The sequence below is a fragment of the Equus przewalskii genome, chromosome 3, assembly GCF_037783145.1.
Source record: "Equus przewalskii isolate Varuska chromosome 3, EquPr2, whole genome shotgun sequence".
NCBI lineage: Eukaryota > Metazoa > Chordata > Mammalia > Perissodactyla > Equidae > Equus > Equus przewalskii.
In genome coordinates, this window is record NC_091833.1 from 53944682 (window position 1) to 53963933 (window position 19252).

General features: G+C 41.6%; 1 protein-coding gene across 15 annotated transcripts in view; it reads left to right on the forward strand.

The window, feature by feature from the left end:
* The first annotated feature begins 12580 nt into the window (after positions 1-12580).
* LIN54 (lin-54 DREAM MuvB core complex component) overlaps positions 12581-19252 on the forward strand; it is a 64889-nt gene continuing 58217 nt past the window's right edge. For 2 of the 15 annotated variants that reach the window (XM_070614527.1, XM_070614533.1), the window contains exon 1: positions 12597-12792. Coding sequence is in view for 4 of the 15 variants with exons in the window: in XM_008525786.2 (XP_008524008.1) it covers positions 13545-13566 (22 nt within the window). In the remaining 11 variants the exon portion in view is untranslated. Of the gene's footprint in view, positions 12793-12966; positions 13567-14614; positions 15111-19252 lie in introns of those variants that run through there. The other 13 variants (XM_070614526.1, XM_070614532.1, XM_070614528.1 and 10 more) reach the window with 11 other exon arrangements.

A 19252-nucleotide genomic window follows, 5' to 3' on the forward strand; every position in this document is an offset into this window, starting at 1 on the left:
GTGAGAAAGATTGGCCCTGAGCTAACATCTGTTGCCAATCTGCCTCTTTTTTTGTTTTCCTCCCCAAAGCCCCCCAGTACATAGTTGTACATCCTAGTTGTAGGTCCTTCTAGTTCTTCTATGTGGAACGCTGCCTCGGTGTGGCCTGATGAGTGGTGCCATGTCTGCACCCAGGATCCCAACCGGTGAACCCCAGGCTGTCAAAGCGGAGCTCACAAACTTAACCACTTGGCCACGGGGCCAGCCCCTGGGGTCCTTTTCTGACACATCTTCCACTCTATGTTCCATGTGCCCAGCTCAAATACACCTCACTTTACAAGAAAAAAGAGCTTAGCTAATTGTATATATTTTGTGTTTTCTGAGCACTAATCCTTATTCTACATTTATTCCAAATATTGCTAGTGCTGCATGACACAATTGTTCTAGAGTCATTTTGTGTGTTTCCCAGCCTAGACCCAGAATCAGCCAGTTCTCCAAGAATCCCTTGTTCTTTTAGTTCCTTTTAGGAATGATATTTATAGATAAAAACCTTCTGAGTGCTAGGGATGCTGTTGCTGCTGTATTGGTCATTTTGGGACCTTTTCATAGGACAGAACTAGGAAATGGTGAAATATGTATAAGTCACTCATGAGTTACTTATTACTGAAACTTCCAATTTAGGTGGTTTTACTTAACCTCTTCTATATTACATCTGTATCTTGTTACTTCCACATCCAGAATCCTGGTTCATAAGTACATAGGGAATTATAGAATCAGAATATTCCACAATTATTCATTTCATTCATCCCACATTATACACACAACAGCCTCAGAATAACAATACTAATACCACCACCCCCAATAAGACTGTTGAAAAGAGTTTAATGTTTTCCTGCTATTTCACTCCCCATTTCCTCTCTTTTTTTATAATTGACTATATCTATATTGTGAGCACATATTGCACTATAAACTATACTTTCTTCCTGTTAATCCTCATCTAGTCTTAGTTCTATAAGTAATGCATATTTAATGGTCACCATAAGTAACTCATGAGTTACTCAGCTCTTATAACTCTAGTCCTTTTGGTTGTCTGAAGCTAGTGTCTTTAATAGATTTCTCAGGACGGGCTCATAGAAACCATATTCTTGCATTTCATTGCATCTTGGTAACATCCTGTGCCTTTTATGTTTGAAAATTAGTTTTGTTAGAGATAATAAACCTTGACTCACTTTTCTTGAGAATCTTAGGTACAGTACTCCATATTCCGTGGCATGAAACATTGGTGAAAGATATCTCATGTGAGTCTAATTTTCTTTCCCTTATAAATAGTCACCTACTCTTTTCGTGTAGATGTGCCCTAATTTTTTCCTGTAACGTTGCTCATTCTACTAGACTACGTGTTGGCGTTGGTCATTTTCAGATAAACAGTGTGCTCTTTCAATAGGTAGTTTCCATTTTTTTCAACAACATTATCTTTTTTTATACATTTTTGTACTTGTTCTATTCCTTTGGTTTCTTTCTTCAGAAACTACTATTATCTATACGTTAGATCTTCTTTACCTGTCTTTAATATTAGTCACCTTTTCTCAAAATCTTTAATTTCTTTTTTCACATCTTTTTTATTTTTAAAAACTTCCTCCTTTTCACTCTATTTCTTTTTAGGCATTATCTGTCATTTTCGTTTACTCCTGGTTTCCTTCTGGTTTAGTCTTCATTTCTAAAATGGTATTTTTATTTCTAATTCTTTCCCGAATTCAGCCATTTATTCTGTTTCTTATTATGTTGTTCTGTCACGTCCTCTATCATTTTCTTTTCAGAGTAACTAGTGTAAAATGTGCATTAAAGCTTTAAAAAAAAAGCCTATCATCTTCTTTTCAATTTAATTAGTGATTATCTTCCCTTCTCTGACATTCACTATCACTTTTTCTCTAATATTACATGAGAACAAGTTTTCAGCTATTTCCTCCTTTCTAGACACTTTAGCCCCTCGCCCTCTTTATCACACCTCAATAAATGAGACTCAGAATATTTTTGCTTCCACACTTTCCACCCTTTGCTTCAAAAAAGTAAAACATCTTTATTTGCTCCCCCTCAACCCCCATCTAACTCCTAGGTTTCACTGAGATAGATTGGTACTTTGTTCCACTTGAGCAAGTATGTGGTTTGCCTTTGCAGTACGTCTCTTCTATTTTAGGAACCTTTAATTTATCACTTGTTTATTTCTAGTTACATTGTCATTATTCACTTACATTACTATATACATTCAAAGTAAATTTCTCAGCACAAATTCCCCTTCTCTTCATTTTCCCTCTCTTGATATAAGGACAACAGCCCGACCACTTATTTTTATATATAAATAAAGCTCTGACCAGTCATCTGTAGCAACAAGTCCAGGAAATCAATTCACTATCTGCAGCACCCATGCCAGGAAGCCAAACAACAGCTCCTGTAGCCATCAGCCACAAATGGCCAGTACTTGATCAATAACTGACAGCTTCCCTAGTTTTTGCCCCCACTTCTGACCAAGGATCCATCAGAGAAAACCAAATATGCTCCCCTAACCAATCACACAGGATACCCCACATCTAGATAGCCTGCCAATGGCTTCCCCATGCCAACAGCCTTCAATCAGGGCATACCTGAATTCCCTCTTTCCCACTAGAAAGCATTCCCGTTCCTCTGCCTGCCTTTGAGTCATTGTCAAACGCAAACCATGGTGGCCAGTTCCCTTGCTGTAGCAAGCTGGGAATAAATAGCCTTTGCTTGTTCTCATTTGGTTGGTCTTCGTTTATTTCCCCATCTTTCTTCTTCTCCTCACCATCCTCTTCCTTGTTCTTCTTGTTTTTCTTCTTTTTGGAAATAACTTGTTCTTTCCACGTGGCAGTTTTTAAGTTCTGCTCTTTATAGGAATTTTCCTAGGATATGCCTAGGAGTATCTGTTCTCATCGATCCTGCCTGAAACTCAGTGATCCCTTTCGTATGCAGATGCAAGTCTATCTTTAGGTCGGGAAAATTTTTTATTAGTATTTGTTTAATTATTACCTCTGTTTTTTTTCATCTGTTCCTATCTCTTCTTCTGGAACTCGAAATAGTCATATATCAGGTCTCTTAGATTTATCTTCAAAGTGACTTGACTTTTTCATCATAATTTCTCTCTCTCTCTCTCTCTCTATATATATATATTTTTTTTTAAGATTTTACTTTTCCTTTTTCTCTCCAAAGCCCCCCGGTACATAGTTGTATATTTTCAGTTGTGGGTCCTTCTGGTTGTGGCATGTGGGACACTGCCTCAGCATGGCTTGATGAGTGGTGCCATGTCCATGCCCAGGATCCCAACAAGTGAAACCCTGGGCCGCCAAAGTGGAGCACCAGAACTTAACCACTCGGCCGCAGGGCAGGCCCCTCTCTTTATATTTTTTGCTCTGTTTTGAGATACCTTTTCTACTTTTCAGACTACTTAGCAAGACTCAATCATTCTCCTTCAATATATATTCAATGTTATGTTTTAAAAATCATGATTTTCATATGTTTACTTGTGTAAAAATGTTATAGCTGCTTTATTTATAATAGCCCCAAGTGAGAACAACTCGAACATCCGTTGTCATGAGAGTGAATAAGCAGTGTTGTATAGTCACTTAATAGAATACCACTCAGCATTAAAAAGGAAAAAAACCACAGATATACGCAACAACATGAATGAATCTCAAAAACATTATACTGAGCGGAAGAAGCCAGACATAAAAAACTACTTACAATAAGGTTCTATCCACATGAAGTTCTAGATCAAACAAAACTAATCCATGATGATAAAAAATCAGAAATTGCCCAGAGGGGAAATGAGGAAGGATGGGAATTTACTGGGAAGTAGCAGGAGGTGATGGAAATATTCTATATGTTGATAGGGTTGTGGGTTAAATGGGTGTATAGATTTATCAAAGTTCTTCAAACTGTACACTTAAGATCTGTGCATTTCACTGCATGTAAAATCTCAAAAAGGGAACAAAAGCATGCTTTTTGTTCCCTAGTCTTGTGTGTATGTATTGAATTTAGTCATCTCAAGTGCTTCTATTTGTGTATTTATGTATTTATTTATGGTTTAAGTTGTCTTCCATCTTCTCTAGTAATTCGAAGACTAGTACTCTTTCAGCCTCCAAGGAAGAGAAGTTTCAACACAACTGTTCGGCTTCCCCAAAGCTCCTTTGGGGTCAGGATGACCAGCAGGTCCCCTAAAGAACAGTGCCAGGGCAGGTCCTATCCTGCCACGTGGAGGCTACACTCTCTCCATTATCCAGTGTGTTCTAATCCTCTTCCCTTTCTCTCTATCCTCACTCTAACCTGAGGCCTCACTCACGCCATCTACTGCCCACTGTGCGTGTTTGCTGGTTCCCATATATTCGTGTTTCAAGTGGGGTCATGTAGTTGAATTGGAAGTGAGAGAGAAGGGGAAAAGAGATGTGATAGCCTGATTCATTTTGTAAACTACTTGGTATCCAGAACTGTGTGCCTTATGTTTAGTAAGTACTCAAAAAATATTTGTTAAATTGAGTGAAGAACACAGTTGAGTAATTAGGAGACCTAGAAAATCCCAGAATCGTTGAATGTAATACTGTTTCTGTCTCAATCTCTCTCCTGTAGGGGTGGCACTAAAATCAAGGATTATACAAATCCAAAGACTGAGTAGGAACTAACGTCAGTGAGCAGAGAAGATGGTGCAAATCTGCCACCAACTGTGGGAACAACCAGAAGCAGATAATGAAACTTGGGTTGTAAAGCAAGAGTTCTGGGAGCTAGAAAGACAGGTAGGAAGGGGTGGGTTAAGAGAGTCAGTAGAAGGACTGTCCTGGGTATAAACTATGATGAGAATTGTGGTCCAACAATAGAGACCCTCAGACTCTGTTCATAAAATAAGTCCTGGAGGACATCAGCTTCTGCCTAGGTCTATGAAGCTGGAAAGAGCATTTCTCTCACCGCAAAAACAATAAGCTAGTTTATCTACAAAATCGTAACTTTTATTGAGCCAGTAAGAGAGCTGAGGTCACAGGATAACCAACTAGCATGAAATCAAGAAAAGACAGGTGCTTCTAAACACAGATGAGATGCAAGCACTGGGTTATCTGTGGCAGAGCATGGGAAGGAAGATGGGGCAGCCATACAAGCAGGAAAGGAGAATTCTGCTAAATTTTTTAATAAATTGTGAAAGACTGAGTGTGGGCTGGCATGCTTGTAGAACCCTATGGGAGCCACAATCATAAGGGGAGTTCACATCCACTCCCAGACACCTCTCCAGGGACCTCCACTGGGCAGACAAGACAAAGACGGGGGACAGGGTGGCAGACAAGAGGAAGACTCCTGGGTGTTACAGGCCTAGAGGAGAGGAGTGGCTGTCATTTCAGGAAAGGGAGGAAGAAGCCCAGGCTCTTCCCCGCTAAGGAAAAAGAGACTTACATTGATGGAGAAAGGCAGCAAGCCTGTTCTCCCCAAGGGACAGGTAGAGACCCATTACAGCTGGAGAAATAGGAAAAGGAAAAACACCTCTAATCCTGCGGGAGGGACTGGAAACTGTCCTCGGCCTTCTATTACAAGTCATAATGCTGGGGAAGGGTCAGGATCACCGAGACCTAGGAACGCAGAACCTGCCTAAAAATGAAGTTGGAACAGGACCACAGAAAAGCTGTCTTCCTTCCCACCACCCCTACAACCAATCTAGTAATAAGCAACAAGCAGTTTACTGCTTGGAGAAGGGCATGAGCTAGACTGACCCTCTCTGAGTGGTAGGAGCAGAGAAGGCCTAAAGCTGAAAGTAGGACAGCAGCATCGAGAAGGAAACTTTAGCAAAGCAGTCCTAACCATAGGCACAAAATAACTAGAGGAATTTGAAAATGATGATGCACTGAACGTAACCATAGCAACAATAAAACCCAAGCCCAGCTCAACTCCTGACTAGACTAACTCAACCTCTTACAATAACAGCCTAGCAGAAAAAGATGCATGCCCATTTCTAAGCATAAATAATATCTATCTCAGCCTCTCCTGTCTACACACAAGGTCCAGCATTCAATCAGCAATTATAGGAAACACATGCACCACTTTCAAGAGACAAAGCAATCTAGAGATGTTGGAACTATCAGACAGGGAATGTAAAGTAATTATGATTAATGTGTTAAAGTCTCTAATATAAAATGTAGGCAACATGAATGAAAAGATGAGTTAAAACAGAGAGATGGAAACTACAAGAAAATATAAAAAGGAAATGCTAGAAATAAAAAAAGTATCAATAGAGATAAAGAATGCCTTCAATGAGCTCGTGAGTAAACTCAACACAGCCCAAGGAAAGAATCAGGGAACTTGAAGATAGGTCAATAGAGAGGACCCAAAGTCAATGGAGAGGACCCAAACTAAGGACCAAAGTAAGAAAAAAGAATGTGAGGGTGAAGGAGTGGAGGGGGTGGATAGATCATCCAAGAGTTGTGGAACAAAATGATCCCAACATACATATAATGGGAATCTAAGAAGGAGAAGAGAGAAAGAATAAGGCAGGAAAAAAGATTCGAAGAGATCAGTAGAATTTCCCAAAGATTATGAAAGATATCAAACATATCATACCATACATCCAGGGAATCTCAGGTCCCCCCTAAAAGGATGAAACATACACACCCCTAGACACACAATATTCAAACTGCTGAAAACCAAAGATAAAGAGAGAATCTTAAAGGCAGCCAGGGGAAAAGAAAAGACACATTACACACAGAGGAATTGAAACAGACTTCTAGACACAAATTCCGCAATCCAGAAGACAAGGGAGTGACATGTTGGCAGTGGAAGGGAAGGTGTCAGCACCTTACATTCTCAGAGTTTTCCCTTGAGATGCACACTCCCTTTGTGGATCTTTCACTAAACGCTATTGTTCCCACAAAACAGAAATGAATGGCCACTGCTCTCTCATAACATTCTGACACATCTGTGGACATTGACCTTTCCTTTAATTTACCTTAGCAGTGGTAAATAATGGGGCCATTCAGTAATGGTTAATAAGATTTTACTCAAGGGTTGGGGAAAGCAGAAGGAAATTACACATACGTGATGTGGTGTGCAGACAAGGTAGGCCTTTCTTCATCCCCTAAGGTGAATTGTGATTGTTCTAGGACAGGAGTCTGCAAACATTTTCTGTAAAGGGCCAAATAATGTTTTAGACTGTGTGAGCCACATGTGGTCTCTTTATTTCTTCCTCTTCCTCTTGTTCTTCTTCCCTTTAATAATGTAAAAAAATACGAAAAAATTCTTAGCTTGTAGGCTGAACAAAAACAGTCCATGAGCTGGATTTGGCCTGTGAACCTTAATTTGCTGACCCCTGCTGTAGGTCATTCATGGTAATTCCACTCCCTTTTGCTAATGAATGGTTTAAGACATATATGGTCCAGGTTTGACCAGCGCATCACAATGGGAAGTCTTCTTGGGTTTAACCTGCTGATAAAAAAAATGTGGTGCATGGGAAGAAATACTCTTCTCTGTGGCTGATTTTTGTGTGTTGTGTGTATTATGTCTATGTATGGTGCTAGGTGACAACCATGAGAAGGCAAGCCTAAGACAAAGGCAAAACCTTGAGAATGGTAGCAGGGAAAGGAGGTGTGAGCCACTGTCTTTGATGACGTCTTTTCTCTGCTGAATTATTGTAGAAAAGCCTATGTCTATACTATTTATTTTATAGATATAAAGGTAGTTATGAGCTATATAAGCTACTTTTACTGAGGTTTTCTCTGACTTACAGCTGAAAGCAGCCTATTTACTATAGATAGTAAGTTACAACTACGTAGCAGATAGCTTTGTGGGTACCTTTGTGTGTTCACAGGCCCCAGGCCAGTGCCAGCTCCAGAATTTTTACCTTGGAGGAACAAAGAACAGCACTTTGATTGGAATAAACAGGTTAATGCTCTGTAGGTATCACAGTTTACAAAAGACTGAAGAGTCATTTATCTACGTCCAAAAAATGGGATGTTTTCATGAAGATTATAAGGTATTAAAGTGTTCCAACCTCCTACTATGCTACAACTGTTCAGGCCGATGTGCAAGGCATCATCATCGTTACCTCTTGTGGTAGTTTGGATCGTTGCTCCCAATTCTTCATTCCTTCTGTGTTCTAGAATTGTACATCTACACCCTTTGCAGGTACCTTTGCAGTACCTCTCACTAGAGTAGATAGAATATATTTTCTCCGTCTCATTGATGTTGAGCTTGACCATATGACCTGTTTTGGCCAATGAAACATCGGCAGAAATGACAGTGTGCCAGTTAGTTGAGGGTGAGGGGTAGCCTTAGAAAGGATATCATATTTCCAGTCATTCCTGTTGTGTTCCTGGGATCCACTAGAAGAAGAGCATGCCCCAGGTAGCTAATGCCTTATCAGTTTGGGCCCCAGAAGTAAGATATATGGAACCAGATGGGAACCCGACCATAAGCCTGCATTCCAACCTGGCCTAGTCGAGCCCAGCCTAGATCAGTGAACCCAGCCAATTCATGAGAAAAATAAATGCTTGTGGTTATAAATCATGAAGAATTTTAAGATGTTTTAAAAAAAAACCAAAAAAACTCTATCTAGTTTCCCATCTCTCTACAGGCAGACTTTTCTTCTTTCTATTAGGTAGAAAGATGGGTGTATTCCTTCAAACATATTAAACTCTATGTGTCCAGATCCAAATGAGCAAGGCTGAGAGAAACACTTCCCTTTCTTACTGTGGGCCTTCTTTCAAGTTCCCATATCCTGTCTCAAGATGTGCCTCTTCTGAGGATCACTAACATTGGCAATACCTACTTCCTTCATGGAGAAACCCCACTCCTGGCCACAGGGACAGTTATACCCCTAGCAGGGGTACAAGTACATCGGAACATTACAGAGGGTCTGCTACTTCTATCCTTTTAGTTAGAAAAACAAAAACAACTATTACACAGGAAAATAAATCTTATCGCCAGAGGAAAAGTAAATGAACTCTACTTGCCACCAACAAATAATTTTGGTGGTTAATTTTATTTTCTTAGATGGTTTGACATTATTAATCACAAAATGTACCATAAGTGAAAAAACCTAGGGTGAGTTCAAAGTGATGCTGATCTACATTTTCTCATTTCAAACCCCTGGGTACTAATGTGTTTTGGAATAGAGGATATTTTGGATTTTAGAAAAGAACACGCACAAACAATTTTTAAAACTCTCATTTTTTTCCTTAAAACCAATTTTAATGGAGTATAATTTACATGTAATAAAACATATCCATTTTAAGTGTATCTAATGAGATTAGGCCATTGTATACCCTTATGCTACCACCACCACAATCAAGGTTAAAAACATTCCCATCACCCAGAAAGTTCCTTCCAAACCCTTTGGTCTTAATCAAGCCCCATAACCAAATACACTCATATTTCTGCACTGACGTATATGGATATTCACACTGAATGTTGCAAAGAATATTAATATCTTATATCATAGTGTGCGAGGTTTTCCTGCTAAATGCATTTGTCATAAGCTTCCAGAAACCTTTCAGTTTTTGAAACATTTTGGATTATGAAATTGTTGATAAGGGATTATGGATGTGTTATAAAAGGAGTTATATAATAATGAAAAAGAAATAAAGGTGAGAATTACACTTATATAGATTTATACATGTTGGTTGCTTATACAGAGACATCCTGGATTTATGACAAATAGACTTATGAACAAAGGAACTTCTGAACAATCTTTTGGAAACTAACTTAAAGAAAATTTTATTAACTAGTGTATACTTTGTACCTAGTAGTATGCCTAGCATGTAATGGGTACCCAGTGACAGGTTTTGTTTTGACCATTGATAATTCTACCCAACTCATACCTCTAGACCACCATCTTTTCATTTTTTGTACTGATATTTCCCTCAGAAACTTTATTTATTTAAAAAGCTTTAATTTTTTCTACTTGTTTATTGTCTGTCACTTCCTCTAAAACTGTGCTGTCCAATACTGTGGTCATCAGCCACATGTGGCTATTTAAACTCAAATTAATGACACATAAAATGAAAATATCCATTCCTTAGCCACATTTTATTTGCTTGATAGCCATATGTGACTAATGGCTACTGTACCAATGGCTACTGTACTGTATAGTATGGATAAAGAGCAGTTCTGCCACTGTGGAAAGTTCCTTTGGATAGAGTTGCTCTGTCTTGTTCACCACTTTATTCCCAGGGCCTTACACAGTGCTTGGGATCCAGTAGATGATCAACAAATATTTGTTGAATAAATGTTTTTAGCTTATCTGGAAAAGCCATCATGTAAATGTAAAGCAAAGATTCTCTTTTGAAATACAGATGTTTTGAATAGCAGTGGCTCTTAGAAGCTAAAATCCTTTCTTTGAAAAAGTAAAAAATTAGATTATATTTTAGATTGTATTGTAGCTTCGATTGTTAACGGTTTTCAGTCACTGAGTGCTTATCCCATACCAGGCGCTTTTCTAAATACTTTATACATATTACCTCATTAATTTTCACAACCACCTTATGATGTATACACTATTCCCTACTTACAGCTGAGGAAACTGAGATGCAAGAGGAAAGTAACTTGCCCAGGATTACACTTGCTATTAAGTGTAACAAGCTATTAAGTGCCAGGGCCAGAACTTGGGACCCAGCAGTCTGGCTCCAGAGCAATTAACCACAACACTGAGCTCTTTTGTGATTATTTTTAATAAGGACCATTTAGTCTCTTCTTTCCAGTATTTAAAACTCTTTTTACTTTTTTTCTTTTCATTTAATTGCATTTAGCTGGGACACCCTAAAAAATGTTCAATAATAGCTGTTACAGCCCTGCGTCCTTGTTGGGTCCCAGACTTTAATGTGAATACTTCTGCCATTTGACTCTAATGTATGATGTTACATTATATTTCTTGTCTTGAGTCTATTCATTCACATTTACTGGCTTTGAGTTTTTCTTTTCTTTTTTATTTTTTGAGGAAGATTAGCCCTGAGCTAACATCTGCCAATCCTCCTCTTTTTTTTTTCTGAGGAATACTGGCCTTGAGCTAACATCCATGCCCATCTTCCTCTACTTTATATGTGGGACGCCTACCACAGCATGGTGTGTCACACCAGTGCCATGTCCCCACCCAGGATCCGAACCAGCGAACCCTGGGCCGCCAAAGCGGAACCTGCGCACTTAACGGCTGCACTCAGTTTTGTCTCCATAACAAAATCATCACAGTGAGAAAGAAGGAAGCCCCCCCGCCCCCAACCCCCAGGGGTCTTTTTTTTGGTACTGTTTACCTTGGGTAGAATAAACTGGGAATTTTTTTCCTTTTGGGGGGATTCTTTGCTTCCCAAAATCCAACCAGGTTTGAGTACCCCACCTCACTCCTTTCTTCCTTCCAGGGGTGCCCCACAGTACTATCAATCACTTAACCATGAGGATTTTTTCTCACACTAGCTCTCAAGACTCCTCATAAACTGGACTCACCTACGGATCCCCAACAAAGCCTGTGCATCATTCAGCTTTCTCACGCTCCTTGCACAGGCCACAGACCTTCCCACTTCCAAGCCTTTGCTAATTTCCTGCCACTCGCCTTGCTAAATCCTAAGCATTGAGTTTGAGGAGGGAGATACGGGGTGGTGTTGACTACGGCAGAATAAAGTAGAACTAGCATGGCAGAATAAAGTAGAATTAACATTCGAGGCAGAGACTATGTAGCTGCTTGACACCCCTCACTTCACGTAACCCTCAGAATCCTGGGCTTTGTCATTTTTATTTCGTAGACGGGAAAATAAACTTGATAAATGTTAAACACTAATAAGTGGAGATGCCAGAGTTTAAAACCAGGACTGCTTGATTCCAAAGTGATTGCTGCTTCCCCTGCAACCTGTCTCACCTCCTCCATGGTGTTCTGGGGCTACAGTCTCTTACGTTGACCTGTACGTCCTCCGTGCCCCGTTAGTAATTATAGACTGTAGCACACCATTTTACATTACACTCTTGTATTTTCTATTGTTTTGTCTGTGTAGTTCTTGTCTCACACAGAACAGTTATTAACTAAGTAATCCGTCAGTGCCTGTTTATCCGACTCCAAATTTGGGTATTTTTTCTTATCTCATAATAAAGGATAGCGGGAAAAATAAAAGAAGGAAAAGGTGGTAAATAGCAAGAATTTTGTGTCAGTCTTAGGTATATACTGAAAAAAGTCCCTTTCAAAAATAAGTTTAACTCTGCGTGGTCTTCCAGGGACTTTTTAGCAACCCCTGCAAAATTAGCGCCTAAAAAACGAAAAGTTTTGGCGTTTGCGAATATTGATCACCTCCCCACCCACGCACATCAAACAGCGACTGGACGCTGGCAATCGCACCTACAGCACGGACTTCCTAACAAGGAAAGCTAGAAGATGAGGCAGGCCCTCCCAACTGCGGGCGAGATCCCGCTCTTCCCCTCCCAGCCTCCCGATGGAACATTCCGTGCGAAAGCTTTGACAGAGCGCCCACCCGGAGTCACGTGGAGCTGGAGCGTACCCGCTGCGCCTTGCGGGATGACGCGAGCTCGGGTTGCCAAGGGGAGGGGCAAAGCGCCGCGGAAGGGGCGGGGCGAAGGAAGCCGGCCTGGGAGGCGGGGCCGGCGGAGTGGAGGGGCGGGCGGAGAGGGGCGCGCGGGCGGGGAGGGCCCAGCGTATTATGGGATGCGGCGGTGGAATGGCGCTGGGCGCGTGATTTTGAACAAACCCGGGTCTGTGTCTCGGAGGCGCCGCCGCCGCCGCGGCTGCTGGGAGCCCAGGGAGCGCGGCGCGAGGAGGAGGCGGCGGCGCCGCCGGCTTTGGTGAGTGTCAGCCCCCCGGGAGGGGGCACCTGGGCGGGCGGGCGGGAACGGGGCGCCGGCCCCCGACGCGGGTGGTGGCGCGGGCGGAGGGCGCCGGACCGCCCCCTCCGGGAGCCCGGGCTGGTGGGTCGTGGCGGAGAGCGGGAACCTGCAGGCTGGGGGCCGCCGCGCCCCATCCCCGGGCCGCAGGGGGCGGGAGGATCCTCCGGGCTCGGCCCCTTCCCGCCGGCACCCGGGAGGGCGGCTGTCACCCGGCAGGGCCGGCGCTCGGCCGGCAGCCCGCCCTTCCCGGCAGTCTGGAGGAAGGGCTCCCGCGGCTGTTGACACGCACGCTGCGTGGCCCGAGAAGCCGGCCGTGTCGGCTCCCGGTTTCTGGGAACCGGTTTTGCTGCTGTGTCATTTTGTACCAGCTCCTCCTTTTTCTGCTCCCCGCCGCCAGGTTCTCCCCATGCTCCTTTGTATGGTGTCGTCTTCGTGTATGTCCGTTTTCCTCGCGAAGCCCACCAGCCAAATGTCATAATGTTCCCGAGGTGCACGGGGAAAGGGAGCGGGCCGGCACTTACCTCGGCCAAGCAACGGTAAACAGCAAGCCGAGTGCGGGTGGACGGGGCTGGCGCTGGGAGGTAAAGTTTAAGGATGAAGACCCTGGGCGGACTCGATTGACACTCAGTCGCTAGCAGGCTGCATAGAGAAACGGCAGTTGGGCTGGTGGTAAATAGCACTGGTTTAAGCCTGAATCTACCGACTCTTATATGGAGTTGTCATTCAATCAAGGTAAGGAAATGAAATGGCTTTTTCAACTTCTACCTCACTCTTCTTAGGCTAACTTTAAAGAAAGACAGTGGAGTAGCCCTGTTCGCAACCTTGAAGTTCAATTTGCTCCTTTCGGATGGGTCTTTTAGAGCTTATGCTGTAGTTGAATGATAGGTATAGAATTCAGCTTTTGAATGGGTGATTATCAAATCTTTCTGAAATTGACAAAGGTAGCCAGTTTAGTTTTTTAAAAATCCTAGTCTTCTCAAAAGCCTTGCGGTTTATGTTTTCTTGCTGTTTCTTTGATGGTCAAAAAACACCTATGTTCTCTTTTAGTTATTTATTAAACTGCATGAGGAGCTGGTGGGAGTTGTGGATAACTCAGGGGTCTTCTTGTTCTAAAGCAAACTGTTTATTGAACAAATATATCAGCGGCAGATTTTTTTTTTTAATTTGGGGACTTAGATCCTAAAAACACTTGGCAGAGAATTTTAGCTTAGGTATATTTTCTATATTTTAGAAATTGTTCATTCATGAATAGGATCAATACATTTTAAACCTAGTTGTGTTTTCACATCTTAAATCAATGACGAGCAATTTGGAAGTCACAATTTCATCTGATTATTTCTGTCCATGAACACTAAGCGGAGAAGAAAACAGTTCAGAACTTAAAAAAAAACCCCTTGATGTTTTGACCACGGTATGTACGGGAGGATCAATGCCTGTAATTTACAAATGTGTCCGAGAGGTAGACGTGCATATGGAAATAGCTCATTCTGTCAAAATAGTGCTGCTGGTGGTGGAGGAAAATGTCAGGGTTGGTGCCTGACATTAAGGGCTTGATCATGTTTTTGGTATGTGAGAGGCACACAGTGAATAAAACGCATTCCATCATCTCTCTCAAGTTGCTTTTCTGAAAATCAAAGAGTTTGGGGTGTTTATTGTCCTTATGTCGTCTTCCGCATGTCTTGTGCTCTTCAAAACAAAAATATGCCGGACCTGGGACCCCGCAGGTAGCGCGACTTCCTTTCGCGTGGCTGCCGGGCCCGCAGGAGCACCATTTTTCGTTGCGGGGTGAAAGGTCTCGGCGTGGGCTGTGTGTGCGTGTGCACCTCGCTGTGTGTTTGAAGGTTGGCGGGGCCGGCGGGAGGTTTCCCCGGATATGTGGGTGTGCGCCTCTCGGGAGGGGAGGGCCGAGGAGGGGAGGAGGAGGAAGGGGGAGGTTACTGGCGGCGGCGGCGGCGGCGGCGGCCCGGGCTCGGGCTGTCGGGGAAGCTGCTGAGCTGTGATGGTGATGACGAGGTGAAAATGGCGGATCTTTCGAAATACAATCCCGGCCCCTGACATACCAGAGGCGGCGGCGGCGGCGGCGTCGCCACCCGGGCTCCCTCCTCGGCCCTCCGGTCCCCTGTAGCGCTCCAGTTCGGGCAAACTGGGAAAGGAAGCGGCTGGCCAGAGCTACCGTGCACTGGCAAAACAAGCACCGCCCGGGCTCGGAATTGCCCGGGACCTTCTGGAGCCCCCACCTCGGAGCCAGAGGGAGGAGAAAGCGACAGCCGCTGGAGGTAGAGGAGAAGGGGGTACCCGAGGGCTTCTTGTCTTGAGATCTCCTTATTTCGGGGGGTGGTGGGTGGGGGAAGAATTGCGTTGTAGATCAAGGAATGACGAGTCCGGAGTGCAAAGAATCAGTAGCCTCGTAATGACATCAACATTATTCTTTGAGTGTTAAGAGGGCTCGAGTTTGCTCTTTTACCTAAGGCTGCTGCTGAGGCCTAGAGGAACCGCTCTCACTTATCATGATTTCCTGATTTAATATTTAAAATATTCACGGTGGCGATGTTGGTTTGATGATGTTCAGCAGTTTATGGGGTTGTATGTTTCTTTAGGGAGGCAGAGCGTTGGCATTTTATTCTGCATTTAAGCTCTGTGTCAGATCATAGTCTATAACTTGTTGGGGTATGGATGCTCACATTTTTTGAGCCATATGGACCAGTTTTGTAACAATTAAAAATTTTGTCTTTTCCTTTTTTGGCTCTGTCATCCAAAGAGTGACCCCTTTGCTCCTGCCACTTGGCAAATAACAATTGAGATGCTGTCAGTCATATTTCATATCCGTGTGTCCCTCTTCATCCATTTCATGAATTCAGAAGTAAAGTTACGGAAGATTTTGCCGGAGATTTTATAATCCAAATGAAATACAGCTCTGGGAGCTCTATTTTGGTTCACAAGTTTTACCTTCATTGTTAAGAAGGAAGTTATGATGATTTTATGCATGCACTTGATGTGAGTACATTAAGTTGGTACAGATGAATTGAGACCTCTGTTTTATTCTGAATACTGGACTTGTTAGCCCTTTGTTTAAAGAGCTGGAGAATTGGATTGATTGACTTTATGACAGCCATAGTTTAAGATCCATGTATGTTTTAGATTGTGCTGTAGATCCCTAAGGAGTCTGTCTCCTTGCACACAACAGTAGTGTTACTGAAAAGTTACAAGTGAATCAAATTTTTATACATCAATTGGGCGCCCTCTGTTTTTTTTTCCAGCTTTTGTAGTGGAAGGTGGGTCGGTGACACTGAGTAAATGAGCGTGAATAGAGAGGTGAATATTTACGAAACGCCCACTGGTAATGTTTATGATTAGCAGTAATTTTTCTTATCCAAGTTTCCTACAAAGAGATGATGTCATCCTATGTTATACATTATCATACATTATGTATTTTATTCAGAGAGGAAATATTGTGTGTGTGTGTCTGTGTGTAGCTTGGACATTTGGCTTTGCACTCTCTAAAAGAATAAGAGACCCCCAAAAATTTTAGGGGAAATAACTGAGAGGTACTCAGAAGGTTTAGTTAATGAATTTTTTAAAAGCATTCGTCTGATGTTCTTGTATTATCCAGTAGAGATTTTCTTTTTCTTTTTTTCTCATAGCTTTTATGTTGCAATTATTTGGTCCATGTCAACCCAGCTGCTAAGTTAGTAGTAAGGCTAAGAATTTAAAAAATAATTAAAATAAAGGGGAAGTTAAAATCCTTTTTCATTGGCTTTCTTTTTCTTCTAATCGCAGAGGGCTATTGTAGGTTAGAGGAGATGGGGGTAAAAATACCATAGTAAGTTCTACGCTTTGGAGATTTAGAAATTCTTGGTTACAGTGGGAAGGAGACATTGTGAAGGTGCAGTCTGCATGATGTACGACAGATTAATAGTTCTATGGAGAGACAGCAAAGATGACAGATTTTTTTTTTTTTTTTTTGAGGAAGATTAGCCCTGAGCTAACTGCTGCCAATCCTCCTCTTTTTGCTGAGGAAGACTGGCCCTGAGCTAACATCCATGCCCATCTTCCTCTACTTTATATGTGGGATGCCTACCACAGCATGGCTTGCCAAGCGGTGCCATGTCCGTACCCGAGATCCGAACCGGTAAACCCCGGGCCACTAAAGCAGAATGTGTGCACTTAACCGCTGCGCCACTGGGTCGGCCCAAGATGACAGATCTTAGACCCTGCTGTTTGATAGAATATTGAATGCCATAAAAAAAAAAAGAGAGAAATCAGGAGAAGCTAATTTAGATAGAGAAAGAGGAAAAGGATTTTCATTTGCATTACACTATACCGTGTAACTGTCATCACAGTAACCCTGCAAGTAAACTGAGGCTGAGAGAGATTATTGCTTAGGGTTACATGTTAAACAACTAGGAGAGCCAAGATTTGGAAATGTTTTTCTGATTTGAATCCCCATGTTTTTTCCACCATGTTAGTCTTTAGCATGAATAATATACCACCCACCTTTAAAGGCAAAAAAAAAATATTGTGTATCCCCAGTATTGGCCTAAATTATTTTACTTTATTAAAACATTTTATTTTAGATGTATATAAATACAGATTCCTTATGCTTATTGCTTTTATGCAAGTATAAAACAAAAGTAAATTTATAAATGAAATATAAACAAAACTATAAAATCAGTAAAACAAATCTAGGGTGGTGGGTGATGTTTTGCTGAAAGAAAACCTTTCTTTGCCTAGTGAATGCCTTGGCAAGGTGGGCAGTTTTCTGTGTATTGTATATCCTGTGATAACGCAGTTCCTGCACCACTTGTCTGTTTGAATGCTGCAGAACTTTCCTCCTTCGGTCAGAGGTTACATGGTTTGGCTTTCACTTGGCATAAACACATCATTTACCTTATAAGAACCTTCCGTGCCTTTTTCTTTAGCCCACCCTAATTCTGGTACCATTTTTTGTGGATATGAGGTGGTTATCCAGATGACCCAGAATATGCTTTTTTATATATATTATTGAAATGAAAATACAGACTTTTCAAATCTTCCCCAGAGAAGATTTATGGCTTACAGTCCACTGTTCTCAGTTTAGTTTGAGAAATGTAGTTTGGTACCTAGTTTTTGAGTTTGTTGATGTTTGATTTTAGAAATCGAAGCTAACATCCAAATGGTATAGTTAGCCAGTTAGTGCTGGTGGTAAGCTCTAGGTACAAAAGTATAGTCCTTAAACACCCAGATATTTCTCTCTAAACGTCTTACAAATTGCTCACTCATCTGTAATAAGGTGATAGGTCACCACTTCATATTGTTATGTGCAAGTTGTTCACCCAAGTTGTCCTCCACCTGTAACTAAGAAAACAGTGTTTCAGCACTGGTAATATTCCGAAAGAAACTCTTTAAAAAATGTAAGAGCATAGAACATTTGTCATTTCTGTCTCGTTATTTTTAATTTTATATTTAATTTATTTCTGTTAATCATCACTATCTTACATCAGACCTTCCAGTTTTCTCCATCTTGAACTAATTACTATAATAACCTTCTAACTGGTCTCCTTGCCTCCAGTCCAATAAAATACTGAGAGGAAGTTAATCCTCCCAAAGTATAGCTGTGATCGTGCCATTCTTCTGTTGATTTCTAAGCTCTGTCAGGGCAAGGTCTTTGGTTAAGTTCTCATAGTCCTCCACAAAGTGGGAAGCCATAAGTATTTGTTAATTAAATGACTTACAAAAATCATAAGCTAGTTAAAAACTAAGAGAAACTTATAGATTTTAAGATGGAATGTAATTGCAGAGGATATTGATTAAAGCTAAATCTTTTAAAATCTTATTTGAAAAGGAGTTTCTCAGTTTGTTTAGTATGCCTTATGATGATGTGAGTTGGTTGTTTTATTTGAAGTGTTGTGAAGTCTCAGGGCATTATATAAACCTGTTCTACTCAAATAGACAAACCAAAGTTATCTTTCAGAGCCCAGTGTAAATATGCTGGAGTTTTAGGTGGCACTCCTTCTCCATGATAATTTATTCGTTCTTCGGGTTTGTACTGTGAGGTTATGATTTGCCAGCTCTGTTCTAGGCACTGGGGATAAGGGATACTGTGGTGATGAAGACGGACAAGTCCCTATCCTCGTGGAGCTTGCATTTTAATGAAGTTGGGGAGAGAGAATCAGACTCTATGAGCAAATTCTGATTGTGATGGATGCTAGGATTATAATACCAGGGTAATGTGATAGAATGCCTAAGGCAGTAGAGACGAGAGTGGAGGTTCTATTTTAGAAAGATCTTATAAACGTAATACAATTGAGACAAATTTAGAAATCATTAGGCTTTTCTGAAATGAGTGAATCTTTACCTCTCTTTAGACTGAAACCATTCAACCGTGTTCAACTGCAGGGGGAAGAAACTCAATGTGTTGGCTTCCAGAATCATACTTTGC